Source organism: Eublepharis macularius, chromosome 2 (genome assembly GCF_028583425.1).
Source record: "Eublepharis macularius isolate TG4126 chromosome 2, MPM_Emac_v1.0, whole genome shotgun sequence".
Lineage (NCBI taxonomy): Eukaryota > Metazoa > Chordata > Lepidosauria > Squamata > Eublepharidae > Eublepharis > Eublepharis macularius.
Genome location: NC_072791.1, coordinates 139,985,861 through 140,009,829, shown reverse-complemented (window position 1 = coordinate 140,009,829; position 23,969 = coordinate 139,985,861). Strand labels below are relative to the sequence as shown.

Here is a 23,969-nt window from a genome sequence, read left to right as displayed (position 1 = left end):
TGTAATGCACTGTACATGGAGCTGCCCTTGAGAAGTTTTCAGCAACTTCAGTTCGTGCACAATGTAGCAGCCAAGATGTTGATTGGAATGGATTGTAGGGGCCACATCTTGGTTCAGTTACACTGACTCCCAGTTTATTTCTGGGCACAATTCAAGATGACAGTGTTGACCCTCAAAGCCCTATATAGTTTGGGACCAACATACCTGAAGGACCATCTAGTCATGAACCTACCTGATTACTGTGATCATCTTTGGAGGCCCTGTTTCTGGTGCCCTTTCTTTCTGAGATTAGGTGGGTGGAAACACAGGAGAGGACCTTCTCAGTTGAGGCGCCAAATTTTAGAACTCTTTCCTCAGGGAGATTCGTCTGACCCTTTCTGTTGCCGTCTTCTGACAAGCAGGTGAAGACACTTCTGTTTTGTCTGGCGATTTCTCTGTGATCTCTCCTTTGTGCCCAATGTTTTAATTATTTTATTTCTTTGTATGTTTTTAGGTTGTTGCTATTATTGTTTTAGTTGGTTTTAATCATTTTTAAAATGTGGTTTTATTATGTATGGTTTAATTGGTTAACCACCTTGGTGGCCTTTTGAGGGTTGAAATGCAGGATATAAATTTGGTTAAATAAATAAATTTATGTGAACAAATGAACTCATGTAAATGCACAAAGATAAATGTAATTATTACTGTACATTATATGTGCCCATTAATTGCTTTTTTGGGCTGCCAGATGCCTCTCTGTACCTAGGTACCTCTGAACCTATTGTATAAGCAAGAATTTTAACTGTTTATAAAACAGGTGCTTTCTCCTATCTGTATAAAATATGGCAGGGAAGACCCTTTGCATGAGGAGTATATTCCCTGAGAATGGAGAGGGGAAAGTTGTAAGTGGAAAACATTTAACCTGTGGAAATGAAAATATCTTAGACATAAGATTCCCTGACCTGTATGGCCCAGGCTAGCACAATCTTGTCAAATTTCAGAAACTCAATAGGGTTGGCCCTGATTAAAACTTGGATGGGAGACTGCCAAGGAAATCCAGGGTGATTAACAGTGCAATCCTAAGAAGAGTTAGATCAGTCTAAACCCATTGAATTTATGAGTTTAGACTGGAATAACTCTTCTTAGGAATGCACTGTAAATGGAGGCAGGCTATGGCAACTCTGAAGTCTCTTGCCTTGAAAACACTATGGGGTTGCCATAACTTGACTGTGACTTGACAGTACTTGCACCACCAAACATAAAACAAGTAGCTTTAGTAGCTAATTAATGAAACCCAATTAAGTTTGTTTTTTTCTTAAAGATCTATTTGTGAAGGTGATCCTGTCAAATTATTAGGTACTAGAAGTAAAATATAGATGGTAGGCATTTGAGTATTGCATTAATTTTATATTAGCATTTCTATCTGTTTTCAGTATTATTTTAGAATAGTTATCAGAAATCTGGATACTTCAGTCTCATATTAGCTTACACATGTTAAGAAAATGCTGGTATCAAAGAACTAACTTTTGTTTATGTTTAATACTTAGGGCATTCTGAGATGGAGCTAACCTGGAAACTAGATCAAGTTCCAAGATCAGGTTCTGCTACAGTTCGGGTGACAGACTTGGGCTGGCAAGGACTCTTGAATCCCAGTCCATCAATTAAAGATGATGGAGAGTTACTAGTGGATGAATATCTTTCTCCTAGTAAGCTGGTGAGTAGTGCCTTTTTTAATACATCTGTTACGAAAACAATGGAATATAAATTAGCCTTGCTAATCAACATTGCATTACTATGGCCTGTCTGATAGAACTATAGTTGAATTACTAACATAAAATTTGAACATTCCTGGCTGTTTCCAGTCTCTTCTGTACACAAATGTGACTAGCATGACTTCTCTGTTAACTAAATTTACCAAAGGAGGAGGATGGGAGAGCATACCAAATACTTGAGAAGAGACTGAAGCCAAAGCCGAAAGATATAATTTAAAAGACCTATGTAATATTTCCTTTTGCTGTAAAAATACAACATAATGTTCCTATATTATATTAACTGCAAAAAGGAACTTCACATTAAACTTTTGCTTATGGTTTCTTAGTTAAATTTATACTGAATGGCATACTTGTTCTTGTTTTAGTATCAGAAGGATTTTTTTACAATAATTAACTTTCCTGAATCAGGAAGGCCAATATCTAAAAGAAGGCCTTTAAAATATGACTCAGACATTTGAAATATATAAATGAGTGCATTTGTCATGCTAGAGGGTTTTTCCTTGTCTGGCATTGTGTACCCTGAATGTCAGTATTCCTTTAGTGTCTCAAATGCTCTTCTCCAGGTGTGATATCTGATATGCTGTAGGTAGCAATGCAACAAATTGAACCCAAGGCCTGTCACTATTAAAATCAGCTCCTTCATCCATCCTCTCTCTTTACTACATGACAGTCTATTAGAAAAATGAATACTCAGCAAAGTGCATAAACTTCACATTTCTGTTAATATTTGAATAATGTTCCTTGTTAGTAAAATAACAATCTCTTGAAAGAGGAAAAAAATCTGAATACCCTTGTGATAATACATTTTTGTGTTGTAGCATGCATTATTTATTTGATCACTAATTAAGGACTGATTAAAGCTGGCCAAGGATTGGTAGACAACAAGCTGCATTGGAGCCACAACAAGGCAGCAAGGGGAGATTCCCTATCTGAATAGAAATGAAAAATATTCTTTTGTTTCAAACAATTTGATGATTTCAGCACAAAGCCTTCTTCTTTAAAATAGTATGAGTCTGTCAGAAAACGGTGTATGGCATTTCCTGATAAAAGTAAAACTTCAATAAGAACTGCAATAGAAATTAAGTGTGATAGAGTTGGCATTTTTATTAAAGTGATAATCACTTGTATAGTAAGGTTTATTATTGTGCAGTGTGGGGCACAAAACCCTGAGGATGTCCCCTCACTAATCATCCTTCTCTGAGAGTTAAAAGACTAAAGAAAGACCCTGCTTGATAACGGGAGATAGAATGTTTGAATACGTTGCTCACATTGTACAAAATTGCTTGTACATATAGGAAAAGGGTTAATCTAGAACCTTATCCTTTATACACTACTTTTTTATGTATGGGGAATAGAAGTGGGCACGAACCAGAAGAATACCGAACCGTGCAGTTTGTGGTTCGATTCACAAACTGCAAACCACGAACTTGCTCCAGTTTGCGAACTGGTTTGTTTGGTTCATGAAAATGTCACTTCTGGGGTGCAGAAGGTCACTTCCGGTGTTGCAGAAAGCCCATCCCCCAGGTGCCTAGGAAACTAATCGGCACCAGGCTGTCTGCAGTGACAAACAGAAAAACAAACCAAATGAACTGGTCTAAAGTTAGTGGCAGTTCGTCAGAAATGGGCTCTGACGAACTGCCGGCTCGGTTCGTGACAAATTTTGGTTCGTTTTTTGGTTCATTCCCGCCTCTAATGGGGAGTATTTTAATCGTTTAGAAGAGTGATATATAAACTCAGTTATTATTAGTCTTCCCCTCAGCTCATTCAGAGACTGTTGACTCCATTTTTCTTTTGAAACTTTGGGATCTTTCCTTGCCAAGGAGGAGTGTCCCACTTCTGCTTTATCTTTCATTTTTTTGGGACGGGGGATCTTTGGAAGTTCTGCCTAAGTCCCTTACTATGCTACCACTTTTCCCCCTGGCATAGCCATTGCCCTAGTGGTTCACTCCTGTGACATCCTTCATGAGTGTGGTTAGAAGAACTTGCTTAGGCTCAGTTTCTGGATCATCACCCTTTGGTGGTGTCAAATTTCTTGATTTCATATTCAAACTGATTTTTAGGTACAGGGAGTTGTGGATTCTAAACCTAGAAATGAAAAATTGAGACCTTGTGTGAATGTGCATTTCGTAGAAAATGTTGAGGATTTATTATGAGGTTTATGAATATATTCCGTAGAATAAGATGCCTGCCCCCCTCCCCCACCCTTTGCCAGTAAATTTATTGGAACTTGCTGGGGCCCATAGACATTGCTACACTGAATATACAGAATTGTGTAATAGGTTTTATGACTCTGAAGCAGTGCAGGGCCAGTGCAATAAAATCCTAGTCAAGAGTAAGCTGTCTTTCACACTGAATGTCATCCAAACCTAATTTCTGCTTATTTGGATTTCCTTGTTGTGCCAAAACAGCTGGAAACAGATGCTGAAACCATTATCATAAAGGAATCTTTACACAATATAGGGTTTACTGTTGCAAAGAATTGCAAAAATTAGCAAAGAATCCTGGAAAAGAGGATGAAATACTCCAAAAATCTCCAGTTGTAGAAAAGGTGCTTTTAATTTATGACAGTTTAGAGTAGTCCAGAGGTCTATGTTGCCTTTGCAGCTTTTTGTTAGGCAGCCATAGTACCTACAGTTTCTTATTCTGGAGTACTTTAAAGGGAGTAATCTATTTTAATGTTTCAAAAAACAAAAAGACCTATAGTATCTTAGATAAACTATTTTACATTGGCATAAATTTGCGTAGATCACAGCCTATAAACTGATTCTGTGAATTGTGAAAAATAGTTTTAATCCACTTGTAGGCTGCACTGAGATGTCATGATAAACCACAGTTTATTGTCCAATTAACCTCTGGTTTAGTATGATGTCTGCAGAGTGCCCAAGCAATAGTGGTTGCTGGGTGCTAAATCAGAATTCTAAACTATAATTTGTTGGAATTGTCACAGTGTTTTAATACAGAATGTGTGTACGTATGACATCATTGTTCATCAAGCTAGATTCCTGGACAAAAAACAAGAAGGGTGGAGGGAAAAAAGATGTATCAAGGTACAGTGGAAGGATATACAGTGTGGTTCTGGACCTGGGGAGAAAGCTCTGCTCAAGCAATGTCAATTGCATGGTCACTTCACCAGCAATAATCATCTCACCCCACTAGCTGGGAGTCCAGGGCTCATTTTGAGGGGGAACGCGTAGGAACGCAGTTCCGGTAGTTCTCCAAAGAGGTCACATGTCAGGTGGCCCCGCCCACCTGATTTTTGGCCATTTGGGGCCTGTTTTAGTCTGGATTGGGCCCAAAATGGCCAGGATTGGGCCTAAAACAGCCAGGATTAGTCCCAAAATGGCCAGGATTGGGTGGTGGCTCACTCTCCTGCTCAGCAGCGGCCCAATTCTGACCATTTTAGGCCACTTTTCAGCCATTTTCAGCCCCTTTTTGCCATTTTGGGTCCAATTTCGGCCCTGAATGGCCAGGATTGGGTCCAAAACAGCCAGGATAGGTGAGGTCAGGGGGTGTGGCATATGCAAATCAGTCATGCCAATGACACACTTCCGGTGATGGCAAGGGGCGTGACATATGCTAATAAGTTATGCTAATGAGTTCCTGCAGCTCTTTTTCTACGAAATGACCCCTGTGGGAGTCTATTCATCATGGTGAAAGCCAGAATGGTTAAAATACTGGACTAGTATCTGGGAGATCCTGGTTTGACTACCTTCTCTGCCATGGAAGCTTGCTGGGTGACCTTGGACCATGTTATATGTGAAGGACAATGCAACATCTCTTTGCAGCAAGCACACCTGTACTTATGGGGGCAGTAGAACTAGCAAGGTGGAGAAGTCAAATTCTTCTGTTTACTTTTCTCTTGCCTTTTCTGCTGCTATCTTTTTGTTACTTAGACTGCTGCTCTTAGGGGGAGGAGAATTATGATGTAACCTAATCTACTTTGGTATCCCTTAGGGAGAATTGCAGGGTATAAATATTTGAATAAATGCTTTCTTACCTGTTGATGCTGAAGTGGGCAGTGGCTGGTGCCTACTGTGTGATTGCATCTATAGTTCAAGGTTCTGAGGAGAAAACAGTTATGAAGTCTTGGCGGTATTTTTCTGTGAAATTCCCTTTCATCAGGTTACAATCAACAAAGCCCTCAGAGTGGTACATGACATGCAGCCAGCATGGCATATTCTCATCAAATAGCCCTGTATTCTGAGCTCTGGGCATCCTAGAAAGGGTTTATATCTTGCTGCTAATGTGCTGTAATTAGTTAAAAGTTTGCTAGAACATAGGCCCTTCTGGAGCTGCATGAATGTTGCAGGAAAGAGTCAATCTTGCCTTTTCATGGACCTTAATGGCAGTGTAGCCATGTAACTTTACACTGCTGGAGAAGGAAGGACTTTTCAGAGGGGAAACATAGGATCATGACTAAGCTGGCCACTCATCTCTTTCTTCTCTGGAACACCCCACCTCCTCCCATTTCTGGCTAGTTACTGTCAAGTAGTTAGTAGTCTCTTTAACCATAACTTCCTTAGATTTCCATACCTTGTAATTATGAACCATGTAAGGATTTGTTTAAATCCTTACCTCCTTCTGGCAGTTGTAAACTCAAGGTGTAAACTTAATTGGATTAGATGGGGTTGGATGTAAAAAAAAGTTTCAAGGTGCACCAAAGTTTAGTGGCACAGAGAAGCAAACAAAATATGGCAAATCTTCCTTTGAGAATTAAAAGCCGGCAGTTAATGAAGTCTTCCCAGCACTAACTGGAACACACACGGCCCTTGTAAGACAGAGAGCAAAAGAAAAATATGGTAGTCATATTAACAAAACAGGAGATTAATTTTAGTTGGTGCACTAGGTAAAGATAAAAATCACCCTCCAAACCTCCTACCTTTGTAGCTGGTTTTCTGAATCCAAGACTGCTTCCTCACCCTCCCAATTGGTTCACTTGCTGAAATAACTCAACCTTCTCTCATCTCCTATTCTTGCCATTCTATTTTTCCATTCTGTATTATGGAAATAATCTTTCTAATTTAAGAGCTATTTTCTCACTTGTTCTTTTGGAGTGTTGTTCTGAATTGGGAACCTGGTATTCATAGGCAGATGTTTCCAGAGTTAATTGCCCAGGTGATTTGTGTTGAATCTTACAAATATAAAGGGAGCTTTGCACATTTTAGCTCCTACACAGGTACCTCATTAGGTAACACCCTGCAGTGCAGCTTAACTCAGCTTTCTCTGGTGGCTTCATGGTGCTGACGGTTTGCAGCTTGTCACATGCAACTGCATGTACCCCACTGAATAGAAGAAAGCTGCCCATCCTGATGAAGCTTCACTGGGCTCTCCCCTCTACCAAGCTTATGTATTGCCACCCCACCACCAAGCAGGACACTTGCAGCCCTGCTGAGGAAGAGGGAAAGTTCATTGTCTGAGCAGGAAATCCTTATGCCACCCTGCAGTATTTGGATATGGGTCTAGCGACCTCACAATGGAAAGGTTACCTCTCTTGCACTCTGGTGCTCTAGTTGCAGGTCCACTCTTCCCTTTTTTTCCTGCCTGGGCAACGTAGACCAAGCCAGTAAACGCCCCAATCTCAGCAAGCCAGGCAGTAAAGGGAAGATTAGAGATAGAGTCTTTATAGTGCTAGGCGTGTCTCCTGCCCAAAGCCAGGCTTGCAACACTGGGGTGGGCTGCTTCGATGCTTCCTCAGAGTGAACCCAGCTTGGAGGCTAGCTGTCTAAGCATGCTTGCCTAAGAGTAAACTCTACTGAACATAGTGGCAGTTACTCATGAATAGACATGTCGCAAACCATTTTGGGACTGAGAAACAGAGTTCAAAGATGCAGGAGAGGGCACTATGATGCTTTCTTCCATGGCTGTTATAGTTTCCCAGTTCCCCCCAGACTTCTTCATATACTGCCACAATGCAGGACTTCAGTTTCATAGTGACCATTTGTTTCCTGTTGCAGCAAGCATTGACAGGGCTAGATGATCTGCAACAAGTGAGGGCCCTGGAGATGCGGGTTGACACAAGAGAAAACAGCTTGGGAAACTTTGGTGAGAAACACTTGATCTGGATTTTGTTGTTTGTTTCTTAATAATCAGGGGCTGGGAGTTCCCGAAAATGGACCATGGGGTATGTTTTGTGGGGGTTTTAAAATTAAGTTCTTCATTTCTGAATGCGGACAAATCTGGAATTGTATTCAGCAAGGAAATTCTTAGAAAATAGATCTAGAGGAGTTAGCCATGTTAGTCTGTAGTTGCAAAATAGTAAAAAGTCCAGTAGCACCTTTAAGACTAACCAACTTTATTGAGGCATAAGCTTTCATGAACCACAGCTCTCTTTGTCAGATGCAAGGACGAAGAGAGCTGTGGTTCTCGAAAGCTTATGCCTCAATAAAGTTGGTTAGTCTTAAAGGTGCTTCTGGACTTTTTACTATCTTGGAAAGTAATGGTAAGTTTCTTATAATGCTGTTAGGTTTCTTTAAGCAGTAGCCACAAATCAAGTTACTGAAAATGTACCTTTATTTGATTTTTGCCTTCTGGCAGACACACTAAATTGATTGTGACCTTGATGCTGCGTTTTTCTCTGGGTGAGGAAGCAGTTTAAAAGCAGAAAGTGGTCTTAGAACAATTTTGATAAAAGAAAAATAGGGTTTGTTAATTATACATTTGTAGTGGAAAATACTTAACACTCATTAGCCCTTTCATCCTATTATTTTTAGTCCTGCTTTTCCCTGTAGCCATAAATGTATTGCTTTCTAATACAGGCTTGACATAGAAATTAGCACTCATAAACCATATTATCAGTAATCACTTGATGACAGTATTAAGAAAATCCTTAGTATACTAAGAGTTTTATGTTTATTTAAGGAGTCATAACTAGACATGGGCATGAACGGAGGGAAAACCCCGAACAGGCTATTCAGTCTTCATTCCTGACGACGAACACGAACAGCTGACTGGAACCGAACATGTCCCGTTACTGAACGTGTTTGGTGTTCGTCAGCACCAGAGCAGCCGCATTAGCACTTAGAGAGCCCATATTCACAGGGAATGTGCAGCAGGCTCTTCTCCAGCCACCACCCAAGTTTGGTCAAGTTGCAGTATGGATCTCGGAGTTATACATTCCCAAATTCGACGCCCCCAGAAAACTCGCAATCAACACAAATGGGGCCACCCTCCCCAGTTCACTTGTGCCCTGTGTGGTGATCCTGAAGGCGTGCTGCCTCCCCTCTCAGGGACAGCAGGTCTGGCCACTCATCAACAGGAACCCCCATGTGCCCCCCCCCGCCAGGCCTGCTGGTGGGAGGAAAATTATCCACTTATGCAGCAAGGTGAGTGAAGACTGCGGCTGCCGTGGGAGGTTTGGCTGCTTGCTGACGGCACCCCCCCCCATGTGCCCACCCCAAGCCTCTGGGATGGAGGCAGACAACGCATCCGCTTGTGCAGCAAGGTGGGCAAAGACTGCGGCTGGCGGGCACGGGAGGTGGTGGCGTGCCATGTCCCCTCAGGGGGTGGGGGGTTGGGCCGCTTGCCAGCGGCACCTCCCATGTGCCTGCCCACCAGGCCTCCGGGTCAGAGGCGGACAACACAACCGCTTGTGCAGCAAGGTGGGTGAAGACTATGGCCGCTGGGCATGGCGGGCACAGGGAGACGGTGGCATGCTGCCTCCCCTCAGGGGTCGGGGGGTCTGGCTGCTCGCCGACAGCACCCCCCATGTGCCCGCCCGCCAGGCCTCCAGGTTGGAGGCGGACAACGCATCTGCTTGTGCAGCAAGGTGGGTGAAGACTGCGGCCGCCAGGTGGTCAGAGAGAGGAGGACCCAGGGGTTCCGGCCGTGGCAACGAGCCACACCTGGAAGATCCTGCGAGTGGGATGGGAAGACCCCTGCCATCACAGAAATGAGGGGACGGGGCGGTGCAAGTGTTGGGGAAGGGACTCGTGGCAGTACCCGAGAGGGAGAGGAAGAAAGAGGGAACATGAAGTGGTCAGGGTGGAAGAGGGGGCTCAGGGGTTCCGGCCGCGGTGATGAGCCACACCTGGAAGATCCTGCGACAGGGCCTAGAAGACCCCAATCCATCAGTGGCTGCTTCACCCACCTCCGTGCCATCACGGAAAGGAGGGGACGGGGTGGTGCAAGTGGTGGGGAAGGGACTCCTGGCAGTACCTGGGAGGGAGAGGTATGGACCGGGAACTGGAAAGCTCCCATGCGAGAAGTAGTTGGGAGGGGTCAGAGTGGTCCCAGAGAGGGAGAGGAAGAAATAGGGCAGTGGCAGCAGCTGCCATCGCCCACCTTCCTGCCTTTGCGGAAAGGACGGGAGTTGCGGGACACATTCCCACCCGGCTCAAAGAGGCCCAGTCAGTCCCGTTGACAAGGGAGCCGCCATGCTGTGCAACCGACTGTATCCCTATACGGTACAATCAGCTGTGCGATCGCAACCGAGCTGTCCCTCATGACCAAGGAGAAAGCAGTAACAGGATAGTCCCTCGTGAAGCGGCGGCTGATATGACCCGCTGTCCTGTCTTTGCGGAAAGAAGGGGATGGGCAGAACAGGAGATGTTGTTCGTAAGGGTCAGAGTGGTTCCACAGAGGGAGAGATAGAAAGAGGGACCAGCAGCCCTGAGAAATGAGTGGGGGCAGAGCAGTTCCACACCACTCCGAGTCACCTCACCTGTGCAGGCAGTACGGGCACTAGTCATAACAGTTTGGGTGGCATCGCCAGACACCAACTGCCTTCCTGCCTAAGGAGGGGATGGTAGGGACAGGAGACATTGCTTGTACAGGTCAGAGTGGTTCCAAAGAGGGAGAGACAGAAACGGGACAGCAGCAGCTGCTGACATTGGCCGCCTTCCTGCCTTTGCAGAAACAAAAGGAGTCGAGGGACCCGTTCCCCCCTGCTCAGAGGGCACAGCGTTTGCAATGGATAGGGCCACCGTGTGGCTCGACTACATGTGCAACAGCTCCTGAGCCCAAAAGAGGCTGCCGCCAGCATCACCCACTTTCCTGCCTTCGCAGAAAGGAGGTGTCATGATGATCTGGCTGTGCCAGGAAGGCCTGTCAAGGTCTCAGAAGCCTGTTAGCAGTGGGAGTGGGCTTGGCTAAACCTGACCCAAATGTGCCAGCCCTCATTCGAGATACCCGCAGGACTCAACAGGCAAGGGTGTGCGGCAACGGCATGGAGAACCAAGTGGCAAGATTCTTTAGTAGCCTGTGGAACCCCACGCACTCCACGATGGATATGGGCAAGCCATGTAGTGCAATCGTCTCTGGTGCCCACTGAGCTTGGCCCCAGGGCCTGGCAGCAGCCCTGGAACTGAAGTCTGAGGCTAGAGCCCTAGCCCAGCACACCCACAAACCTGACCACCAGATCAGGTACTGTCTGATACTGATGATGATGATGATGATGATGATGATAAGGATGAGCCCTCAGCCGAGGTGCCCACTGAGCTTCGCCCCAGGGCCTGGCAACTGGAGGCTGAGGCTAGAGCACTAGCCCAGCACACCCACAAGCCTGACCACCAGATCAGGCACTGTCTGATACTGATAGTAATGATAATAATAATAATCAGGGTGAGCCCTCAGCTGAGGTGCCTACTGAGCTTGACCCCAGGGCCTGGCAGCAGCCCTGGAACCAGAGGGGATAGCTCTCTATCCCACCCACCACACACAGAAAAAAGCCCAGCTCCAATGCACTCTCCCACTCTCTCCTCCAAAACGCTATTAACAGCTCTGTCCCACTCCACTGCTTGCTGAAAGTGAAACCAGAACTGAGAGCGCAGTGCCCTTTTATAAGCTGAGGACTCATTGAGAAACGCAGGAGGCCTGTGCTTGGCAGTTAGAACTGCCTAACAGGGTTTGAAGGGATGAGATTGGAGTTCCCATGGCCACAGAACACCCCCTCCTCCCTCCCTCCCCTCTGGTGTCTGCTCCCACGTTCCCAATTGTAACCGATTTGCAGCTCCACGCTTGGAAGGAAGACCTGCCCATCAAACTAAGGTGGGCTTTGATTGGGGTGTCCGGGGCGACAGAGGGAGTGCAGACAGAGTTCAGGCACTTCCCCCTCCATTGCTGAGGCAATTGATTGAAGGCGCCTGAGTGTCTAGCTTCCTGAACGGTGGCCGAGTGCAACCAACAAGGCTTGCGCCGACTGCCTGTTCAGCTGGAATGGCGCATCATAAACAGCCTGTTCACGAGCAGCTGAGCGGCCTGTTCATGGGTTTTTTCCATTCGTAATGCTGTTCATGTCCATGTTTAGTCATAACCTGCCTAGTTTATTCGAATCTGCTCCTATGTACAGAGCTAAAATCACTATAAGCTCAGAATTCTTTCCCAGTCCTGCTTAAACCAATTCACTTATTACAAAGTCCATGTGGCAGGCCTAAGTCCATCACAAAGACTTTGGATCAGATGTCTGCCTGGAGTTCCATTCTGGGAAATGGGCCCAATTCAGATTAGGATTGCACAGCATGGGAAGAGGGATCTTAAGCATTTGCCCTGCACCATTTTCCTAACAGAAATGGCCCTGGGGCGCCACAACTTGCCTCACTGAGAAAACTTACATGTACTGATGGGTACATGTAATTTTCTACTGTGCGGCAAAGAGCCGTTCCTGAGACTATTTTAGGCTGGGAAAACAGGGCAGAGGAAGGCTGAAACTCCTGTTTCCAGTGTGCCACAGTCCTGATCTGAGTTGGGCCTCAGCATACTTCGGGATTAATTTCCCAGCTGGAACTCCAGATGCCCATCTGGATTTGAGTTCAGTGGCACCTTAGAGTCCAACAAGATTTTCAGGGTATAAGCTCTTGAGAGTTAAAGCTCCCTTCTTCAGACACATGACAGATGCCCATCTATTAACATTCAATGTTTCCGTCATGTGGATTTTGCAATATATGAATACGCTTAGATGCGGATGGAGCAAGAAATTACATGACAAAGTTCAAGGATAGCTGTAAGAAACATATCTTCAAAAATCTGACTCAGTATAAGGTTGATTAATAAGCTCTATAAGGGGTAAGTGATTAACATAAGTTGAATACAGACGATAGTTTTTGAAAGAGTTGAGGTGAACTTGCTTCTTTTTGCCCACTGTTGCCTCTAGTGAAGCAGATTTCACAGGGTTTGAGAACATAGTCTGTCTCTTGCACAAGTAGATATGAGACATTGGCTGCATTTAGATGTCGCAACAAACTGTGGTTTATAAAGCATGGTTTGATTAGTTCTGGTTTTTCATGATATCCAAATGGAACATATCTTTTTAAAATTTCTAGCCAAGCTTTCTGTTACTGTGTACTGTGTATTTCCTAAATCACAGTTTAGAGAAAATGAGTGGGACCACTGTATTTAACTAAATGTTATGGTGATCACATTCTAGTGTAGCAACCAACAAATTGTTATTTTTCTTTCCTGATTGTATAGGTGCTTATCTCCCTAATTTAAAACAACTGAAACTGAACAACAGCATGCTTACATCTGTGAGGTAAGAAGCTAGAAGTAAAATCCACTATACTCTTACATTGTCCTCCTCTACTTAAGGCCAAAGTATATGTTTGTGTTTTTGAAGAGCTAGGTCCAGGTCTCCCAGACAGTCCCAAAGCAGCTGCAGGGAATGGATTTTAAAAAATAAATGAAAGCCCAAATAGGCTCAGAATGCCATGCAAACAAGCTCAGAACAGGATCCAGAGGAGTTGGCTGTTTTAGTCTGTAGTAGCAAAATAGTAAGAGTCCAGTAGCACTTTTAAAACTAGCCAACTGCATCTGATGAGAGAGCTGTGGTTCTCGAAAACTTACGCTACAATAAAGCTGAGAACAGACTCCTTCCTTCCCCCCACCAATACACTTTCCCATGCAGAAACAGTGCTGGGGGAGTTATTTCTGTTTTTTTTCTGTGCCATGAGCATAGAGTAGTAGCAAAAACAGGGAAATAACTCCCTCAGCACTCTTTCTGCAGTGGAAAATGCCTTGGTGGGTGGGGGAGGGGTTGGAGAGGCAGGAGCCTTTTCTCACCCCAGGGCAGTGTTCCAAGAATGTTTGGGCTCTAATTTTTAAACAGCCATTTTCTGCACCTGCTGTATGGCTGTGGGAAACCCAGATAGGGGAACCTAGTCTCAACTCTTTAAACTACAAAGATGTAGTTTGGCCCTTCCTGTACTTAGACTGTTATAATCCAGACCAAGATCTTGGATATCTTGGGAACAATCCACTGATCTCTTTTGTTTTTTTGTAATTATGCTAGATGTAGATTGAGTACTTAAGATGTGAGATTCATATTATATGCAGCCTGCAAAACCCACAGCAATTCAGGGAAGCCAATGCATGATCCTTATTCTGTCCTTTATATCCTTGGACTCAAGAAGAACATTATCAGAGAGTCTGGGGGGCGGGATTATTCTCACCCACAATTCTTCAAAGTTTTCCATTTGCATTTTTTGATGCAGTATTTTGAGCTTCTGATAAGGTGCATACTGGAAGCAAGAGATAGAAGTACACAGCAGAGAGCAGAGGGTGTAGCACATGGCATAAGGGGAAAAGGACTAGAGATGTGAAAAAGTTGAAAGTGCTGCTTCCTAGCTGATGGACTGCTTTTGGTTTTCAGAACCTTAATAAATTCTGCTTGTGTCCTCAGCAGAGATGTGAAGGACTGGAAAAATCAGGGAGTGGGCAGTGTTGCTTTTTTCCCAAGCACTTAAAAAAAACAAAAAACAATTTTTCTGATAGGAAAGATTGGGAAATTTGGAGAAGCACTGTAAAACAAAATCTATGTAATATTTTAAGACAAAGTTTTTTCACACCCAAAATATGTAGCATGAAAAGGTCTTATATTGGAGATTAGGGGTGTGTGCTTTGGGTTTCCAATTCAGGAAAAATGCCCATGCCCAAATCAGACCCGATCTATAAAGATTCGGGGTTCCCAAATCAGGGCCAGCATGCTTCCTGAAAGCTTCCTGAAGCAATTCAGGTCGCTTCAGGAAGCTTGGGGCCTTTTAAAAGGGCTCCCTTCCAGTGTTCCCGCTAATGTGAGCACATGAGCAATCGCTCATAGATTCTGACTCCTCCACTCACAGCTTCTCAGATGTAGCTCACAGATACTAACCCTCAGGCGGCCCCGCCCTCCCACTCAGCCAACATCTGCAGGTGGGCCCTATAGTGATGGAGCACGGATGGAGCCTCATCCCACTTCTCTCCTCCCTTCCTGGCTGTGGCTGGTTTGGCCCCCAGGGTGGTGCCAGAGAGCACCTCCAGCCACTGCTGGCTCTCTAGCTGGGGAACAGAGCAGAGCTGAGTGATCGGGTCTGGCCTGACCCATGCAGCCTGAAATCGCTAAGATCCCCTCAGCCCCAGAGAGCAGAGGAGAGGAGGTAGCGCCTCAGCCACCACCATGGTGAAAGCGTCATTTAACTTGGCCTTGGCGCAGAAGGAGGCTGAAGAAGTAAGCAAAAAAAAAAAAGCTCATCTTGAAATAAATGTGCTACTCTTTAAGGTGCCATTGCGTGTCTGCTTTATTTTGCGGCAACAGACTAATACAACTATCCCTTTGTAATCAGCATGGACATATCCATTTTTATACAGAAGTATACTCTGATTTTTGTGGCCCTTTCACCTAATGACTTTTATAGTTAAATTGTTTTAATTGTAATCAAAACAATTTGATTGTAATTTTTTTTTTAAAAGGAGGTACACTCAAAACTTTAATGAAAGTTGTTTCGGCTCACAAAGTAGATTTTTAGCTCACAACACTGCAAAGCTTAGAGGGAACATTGCGGTCCCCTGGGCCTTCCTGGCAGCTGCAGAGGTGGCTGCGCAGGTGGCAGAGCTGGCTGCAGCCTTCCAGGCCATCCAGCTGACCGCTGTGGAGGTGGCGGTGCGGGTGGCAGAGGTGCCAGCTGCAGCCTTCCAGACCCAGCTGCAGCCTTCTGGAGTGGACCCTGCCTCCCAGCTGGCCACTGTGGAAGCGGAAGTGCAGGCTCTGGCCTTCCATTGCCCAGCTGGCAGCACAGAGGTGGCAGCACGGGCAGCAGAGGCGCCGGCTGCAGCCTTTCAAACCCAGCTGTGGCATTCCGGAGTGGACCCCACCTCCCAGCTGGCCACTATGGAGGTGGAAGTGCAGGCTCCAGCCTTCCACCACCCAGCTGGCCACATGGTAGCAGTAGTGGGGGTGGGGGCAGGGGTGGGAGTGGGGGCATGTAGTGGCACAGGCAGCGGAGGCGCCAGTTCTGGCCTTTTCCGCCACTCTGCTGGCTGATGTGCTGGCGAAGGTAGTGACTCCAGGCCTTTCTGCCTCCGAGCTGGCTGCTTCGCCGGCAGAGGTGGTGGCAGCATGCTCTCCCGCCGCCCAACTGGGCGTCCCTCTGGTCTAGAGTGAAATAAGTGTGGTGGGGGGCGGGCTGGGACAAAGCTTCCCCCTTCACTTCGGTATGCTCCAAACCTTTACGGAGCTTATCGAAGCAATTTAAAGATCTGAATCCCAAAGCAGCAAGCCGTTATTCCAGATCAGAAACCTGAATTCCCCCCCCCCCCCCGTGCACACCCCTGTTGGAGATATATATAAAATTTTCAGTTTTTTGCTTAAATGTAAATTTTGTCAACAATTAATATTCTATAATGTTTTTAGTGATAATACATTATTAAAGTGTTCAGTGTTTTCAAAGTTATAAAGTTTAGCTTAATATGTAGATATGCTGGAAAACCTACCTACTGTGACTCTGTGATACAGTTTCTGTCCAAAAATTATCCTTTCTTTTGTTTTTTCCAAAATTTCCATTTTTTTCTAGAAAAGGGTTTTTAAATTCAAAATTTCCAAAAATTTTACATCTGTAGTCTTCAGTCTTTCTGCCAGAACAGTAAAGTCAATGAACGTGTTCTTTTGTTAACTGAAATGCTATCTATCTTTTTCCTGCTAGCTTACAGCCGTGTAGGTTTCTGGATCCCCTGAATATGATATATGAATAAGATACAAAGCTTTATCCACTATTGATAGTTGCAACATTTGGCATACAATGCAGTACATTGATTTTAATATGGTTAGACATGGTGATAAATTACAAGATTGCTTCTGTGTATCAGTATGATGGATTAGATCCCACAAAAGATTTCCACATGCATAACAGCCCTTATGGAAATACTAAAAGTACTCCTTATGGTTTATTTGTGCTAAATAAAGTGATTGTATCAACAATCTTTTCTGTGTGCAAAACAAAGTGCAAGATATTCCTTCTAATAAAATACCAAAAACAAGTAAAATCATGCAAACCATCTGTTGTACATTCCATTGGTCCATATGTATGATGTTATTTTGTTAAAAATTATATTGAAATACAATGTGCTGCTGCAGCCCTTGCACCATTGCCTTGCAGGTGGGACTATGCCAAGTATATTTTCCTTTCTGCTCAGACTTTGCTCAGACCTGAGCCATTGTGGGAAGCTAATGATATGGCTAAGAATGATAGCAGGATACCTTGTAGATCTACCAAAAACAAAAACATAAAAATAGTTCTCTGATATAGACTGAATATGAAGAACACTCTCGTATTTTCTCCAGTATGCAAGACATGGGTCGCTTCCACACATCCTTAATGAGACGGCCTGCCAATGGAACTTTGGAGGGTTATCTCACTCATTACACACATCATCGTTTCCCATTTGTGAGCAGGTCATCATGATGATCCTCGTTTTTAAGTGTTTTTTGTGAGACCTGTTTTATTCCAATTTTCATTTTTAATGCCGCTTTTTCCACGCGATTATTACCGTATCAATGCACGTGGAGGCTTTTTTGCACTTTTGAAGTATCCTCCCACAAATCGAACGAACACAGACAATTTTGCGCCTCCAGAATGTGAAAGAGGAGGAAAATAAGGATTTACGGGGTCTGGTCTCGGAACTACTGGCGACACCCGCAAGGGCAACTAAAGAAGAAGTAAAAAGCGCCATTTTGGAAGTCCGTTGGGCGTCAGCTGCCTCGCGAGATCATCATTGATTTTTCATCTAAGAGGATCCGGGACACTATCCTATATAATTCATACAATGCAGATTTGGACTTTTTGGGTAATAAAGTTAAGATATTGAAAGACGTCCCATTTTTAGTTCGGAAAAGACGTTTTAAGTATAAAAAGTTCGCAGCTCTTCTGAGAGAACGTGGAATAAAGTACAAATGGTTATTTCCGGAAGGAATCTGGTTCAGTCACAAAGATCAAGCTTTCAAGATATTATCAGAAGATCAACTAAGGGATTTTGAGGATAAAAATCCGGAATTTCAGTGCACCAAGCAAGACGAAAAGGAGAAGTCTGAGGGGGGGGGGAGGAAACGAGCACTGCGGCTGCAGTTGATCAGAGAGAACTGCGTCCGGGACCCAGGAGGGGAAGGAAAATTTAATTTGAATTTAAATTGTAATTTGCATTTAGTAAGGTCAACCACTCCATCAATATAACATAAAGCTTTAACTTTTGAATAATGGCAGTATGAAGGGAAAACATTTTGTGTAGCATAGTGGTTACATGTTGTAGTTGTTGTGTTTTTTTTTCCTTCCTCCCCTTGTTCCCTTTCTTCCCTTTGTATTGTTAGTCAATGTAGTTAATAAAAAATAAAAATATTATAAAAAAAAAATGATGATCCTGGTTTTTAAGTGTTTTTTGTGAGACCTGTTTTATTCCAATTTTCATTTTTAATGCCGCTTTTTCCACGCGATTATTACCGTATCAATGCACGTGGAGGCTTTTTTGCACTTTTGCACTATCCTCCCACAAATCTCCAACCCCTCCTTTCACCTTACCCCTCCTTTCACCATTACCCCTCCCACACATACGTCTGGCTCACATGCACGATCATATAATTCCCTCCCCCTTTTTTTACTTTTTAAAATGGTCCTTGCGCTATTACGATATCTATGTATACAAAGGGAATAATACTGCAGTGCTTGCTACACTAGATCGCTCAGCAATCAGAGTATCAGTCTAGGATCAACATTGACAATGGAATGCCATTTCTAATTTTATTTCAAACTATCAATAAGGCCTGTTGTTTGGGAAAATATAATGGGCTCTAGCAACAGTTCCCCCCCTCTCCCCACAGCATCAGTCAAGGGTGGGGCGGGGAAAAGAGCAGGGGCTCCCTCCTCCAACCCTTCGGCCACTGCTTGGCTTGTGCGCAGCCCTCCCAAGGCCCCACAGAGGTGGTGGGGAGCCCCGCCCCTGCTGCTATGGGACCTTGGGAGGGCCTCACTGCCGTGACTCGCTTCTTATCCCTGCGTACTGCACTTCTGCGGGGATGAGGAGTGAGTGGGGGGGAATATAGTTTGCCTTTTATGGAGTAGGATATGGAATCGCATGATCGTGCTACTTTCCTGTTTACATATTTATTAAACACTTTTGCATTTAAAACATTGAGTGGGGAATCAACGGTAGAGAAGGAGCACTTCGCATGCCCAGTTTCTGCAGAAGCTGAAAGACAGGACAGTGGTATAGCGCAATCCTGCATGCACTCAAAAAAAAAAAAAAGGAAAGTTGGGCGGGAATGCACCAACATCATTTGTGACGAGGCACAGATAAAGAATGTATTTTCTGTTTTGGGACCTTTTTTTTTCTGCGACAAACACCCACAAAACGTGCATGAGGACAGTGCATGTGGAAGGTGAGTTCTCAAAGTGGATCGGGAAGACATGGCTTTGGAACAGGGAAAACCTGAAAAAATTGGAGCGTGTGGAAGTGACCATGGTTTTGAAACTCTTTCTTGAGCTCCACAGAAGAGCTTTTGGGCTCTGTTGTGCTCTTTGATATCCTATTTTCAAGATCAAACAGAACGAGTTCTCTGAGTTTTCATTTGCTTTGCTAGTTGTGAGGCAGAATTCTGAAAAGTGAGTCATAAGCTCAACAAACCCATGTTCTTCCAACTACAGCAGAATCAAAGCCTTTTAATATTTGCATATTACCCTGTGGATTGCACACTTATTTCTCATTTGTCTGGATGTTGGCCAACTTATGGTGTGGTCAGTGGGGAAAATGTGTACACAGTATATGATGAAAGCTAAGAGCCCCGTGGCGCAGAGTGGTAAGCTGCAGTACTGCAGTCCAAGCTCTGCTCACAACCTGAGTTCGATCTGAGCGGAAGCCAGGTTCAGGTAGCCAGCTCAAGGTTGACTCAGCCTTCCATCCTTCCGAGGTCGGTAAAATGAGTACCCAGTTTCCTGGGGGTAAAGCGTAGATGACTGGAGAAGGCAATGGCAAACCACCCCGTAAAAAGTCTGCCAAGAAAATGTCATGATGCAATATCCCCCCATGGGTCAGTAATGACTCGGTGCTTGCACCTTTGCCTATATGATGGAAAGGTACTGCTTTGAGCCCTTGTTAATTTTCTACTATTCCCCCTTTTTTATGAGGCTTTTACATCCATTGCTTCTATCTCGCTCTCTGCAGCCAAGTGATTTCAGATTTATGAAATAATAATTGAGGGAGAAACATGGAACATTCTCCGAAGAGAGCAAGTTAAAAAACTATCTTATTCTTCCATGATGACATATGTTACTTGTCTCCCTAATGATTCTGGCAAAAAGGGCTGTATTTCAGAGTTAATGGGGTATTCGTTCTAGTCTGGCTAGCAGCCACCATTTTAAAATCTAATTGCTTCTAGTTTCTAATTTCAGGGATGAGTAAAGTGATATATGTAAAATCCTAAATAAATACTTTCTGCTGTTGTATTATATGCAGCTTCTGTAGCTGTGCTCTGGGTCTAAACAAATGTCCCCAGTTGCTAAGTGACGTATCATTTTTAAAGGTATCACAAAGCTGCTTGTTTACTTTGAGCTGACCTTTTCTTTGCAGTAGCAGCTAATGTATAGTAGCTGTTATTTACATATGGGAAGTGCCTGGCTGTGGTGTGTGTGGGATAGCTGCAAAGACATTGGGTTACATCCAGACAACCTCTAATGAAGTGGAACTTGCAGAAGGGGCCTTGGATCCTATAAATGAGTTCCATGTGTGTTAGCTAGCTAGTCTCTGCTGCAGTGTGTGATTCCTTTTCTTCTAAAACTTCCATTTGCACAAGGTCCCATTGAAAACCAGTGATATATTGCACAAACAGTTTTGGAGGAAGACGAATGTGCTCTGCAGCAGAAACTATCCAGCACATGTAGGACATAGGATTCAAGCTGAGATCTTTGTTGCTTTCTTCTTTCTGTAGCCCTCCCCTCAAAGGTACTCTGAGAATAGGGGCAACCTCAATCACAATCTGGGACGCAATGCAGGGAGATACAATGAGATGAGAAAATCTGTTGAGATTGTCCTGTCCTTACAAATTGTTGTGAGAACTGAGTGGGATCTCATGTGGAGGCAGAGGGCTTCTACAAGTTTCTTCTACCTCATATTTAGCGAGACAGACAGACTCAAAATTCCATTATAATTAGGTACACAATTTTTTTTTAAAAATCACCTTCGGTATCTTTCCTAACAAATTAAGGACACTGATTTATCAAGGACTGGTACTTGAAAACAATGGGTCTGTCCCTAATGCATAGGAATAGTTGGAGCATATGTGACAATAGAACTTGCCCCTCCTTCACAATAAAGTTATCAAACCTCCTGAGCCTTCTAGCCACTTCCCAGCAGTCTTAACAATTTCTTATAATTTTGCTTTGTCAGTAATTCAGTTGCGCTCTGTAGGATTTACTACTAAACTTCTCCACAGATTGTTGCCAATATGAAGGGCATCAGAAAGACTTCTAAATCATCCATTTGAATTATCCTACAGCATTTCTCCTTTCTTACTTATAGCTGTTCTAAAATTAAGAAATGTCATGTGATTCAGCTATCTCAGGATTATCTCAGGATTATGTCTGTTAAAATCTAGATAGTTTGGTATCAGAGTGTCTTAAGGGCTGCTTTCTCCAACATGGGCCCTCCATCACTCTGAGATCATCTGAGCGCTAGGTTCTGCCACCTTTAGAAGTTTTATATGACAGAGCCTTCTTGGTGGTGGTGTTGAAACAGTGGAATTCCTTCCCCTGTGAGGTGTATTCGGAATCGGCACCATCCTTCTAGGTTTTTCATAATCTAGTGAAGGCTGTTTCATAGAGTAAGGCTTTGAATTGGATTTGTTATATTCTATCCTTTGCCTATAACTACTCAGCCATGAAAATATATCTGGTTTTTTAAAAAGTTTTATTTTGCTGCTGCTAAATGTTTTATATATTTTAAATATTTAATTGTGCTCTTAGTTGTTTTTGATCTTCACTGTATATTTTAAATTGATATTACTTTGTAAGCTGCTTTGGGAGATTTCTTGTGGCCAAAAAGCAGGATATAAATATTTTCATTTATTTTTAAAATGTTTCATGTACAAGAAGGTTTTTTGTTTGTTTTTACACAAGAGAATATGTGATCCTCCCACCTGCATTCTGGAATGGCTCAACATGATAGGGTACTACCACATGATGTTTCTGAATGTTCATCTTGGCTTTTTCAGTATCTGGGCAAAGGATGCATTTAAGGTATAGTTTCAATAGCAACTTGTACAATTGGAGTATTTTTAACAATTGCAAAACAGCTTTGATTTTGCTGGAAGTAATGTTGATAAACATTACCATTTTTTAAATACCAGGTACAGCTTTGAAAATCGGGGGGGGGGGGGGAATCAGAATTTACATTTTGCAATCCACAGTCATTTTTATTATAAATTATGAAATAAAGTATCTATGATTTTTCTGTGTAATAGAAATTACTTTGTGTTGTAAACAGTGTCTGTATTTGATGTCAGAGATAATTCTGGTATCCATCAAACTAGCAATAAGAAGTCATGCACACAGAGTCACAGCTGGCAGGTGCCATTGCAGTTGCATCTACTGAAAGATGTCTTTTTTCATGCAGCAGGGGCTTGCTTCTTTGGCAGGACTATTTCATTTCATGGTTTATATTTTACAGGATATTTGATGTCTTTTAGTTTGTCCCTGATTTTAAGATATTTTGTCCTGGATCTGACCTTTTAAGGAATTAAAAGTTAACAACTTTTAATTCCTTATGGAGCACAGGGTTTGAGAAGTATGTGAGTAGTCCATCCCTGACTGCTTCAGCATGATGCTGAAGGCTCTGTTATAGAGGTTCTAGTGCTTGACATTCAAGGGGTCTAGTAGGCATAGGAGTAACTTCTTCTGACCTTGGTACAATTATTTTCTCTCTTTAAGAGTAAGCTCCAGCTCTTCTAAAATTTCCCTTTTGTTCAGTGTGATGGTTACTTTTTTTCCCTTCTCTTCCTCTATGTCCTATCTTTGACCACAAAGTTTAGAAATATGAGGTTTTGGAACAAACTGGAGATCTAATAATTTAGTGTGCCTCCAGATTTCTATTGTAACGTGCAATACAAGCCAAACCCTTTTGTTAACTTAAGTATCCTATCAACTTGAAATGCACCTGCATTATTTTGCTCCCAAAGGTTATGTAGATTGATTTAGTGTGAAATGAAAGCAGAGCAGTTATTATCACCTCTGAGAAAATGCAAAGAATTGAATGTTGGGAACTAATAGTATAATTAGACAACTGCCAGAACAGTAGCCCATCCTTATCAGTCTCCGTGGCAACAGTGGTCCAAGGAACCACTGAATAGGATATTCTTAAAGAAATTCATAGAAAATCATCTTCAACAACAACTGTGAATAGTCTGTATCCATTCTTGCCTGTGACTAGTGTTTTTTCTAAGAAAGTTGCATTAACCAAGAAATTTATAATGCTGGAAGCAAAACTGGAGGCACTTTAATTTATGATGGTTGTTGTGGGGATCTCTCTTTTGGTGCTACACCTCTGAAGATGCCAGCCACAGCTGCTGGCGAAACGTCAGGAACTACAATGCCAAGACCACGGCAATACAGCCCGGAAAACCCACAACAACCATTGTTCTCCAGCCGTGAAAGCCTTCGACAATACTTTATGTTGCTTATTTGCTCCTTGGGCAAGGCTGTGCAATAGTATTCAGAATATCAGAGTTAATTCATAGACATGTTATCAAAATAGATTATATCTATACATTATTACTGTACGTGCTTTATTATTCAGTTTACTGAAAGTATTGTTGAAAACAGAAGTTGCAGCTTTGGCAGAAGAATCCTGTCAAAACACTTTGGGTGTTATTTTATTTAAAATGTACTGTTTAATGTGCTGCAATTAATGTGCAGCAAATTTATAATAAAATACCTCTTTTACACGTTTCTTGAACATATTGAAACAAGGAAGCAGTAATGCCAAGAAATATAACTGAGT

The 23,969-nt window shown here is 43.3% G+C and overlaps 1 protein-coding gene across 3 annotated transcripts in view; it reads left to right on the top strand.

The window, feature by feature from the left end:
* The window catches only part of LRRC56 (leucine rich repeat containing 56), a 138,804-nt gene that overhangs the window by 28,719 nt on the left and 86,116 nt on the right, over positions 1-23,969 (top strand). For all 3 annotated transcript variants that reach the window (XM_054970202.1, XM_054970201.1, XM_054970203.1), the window contains 3 exons: positions 1,527-1,693; positions 7,706-7,793; positions 13,155-13,215. In XM_054970202.1, coding sequence (XP_054826177.1) covers positions 1,538-1,693; positions 7,706-7,793; positions 13,155-13,215 — 305 coding nt within the window. In that variant the 5' untranslated portion in view covers positions 1,527-1,537. The remainder of the gene's footprint in view (positions 1-1,526; positions 1,694-7,705; positions 7,794-13,154; positions 13,216-23,969) is intronic.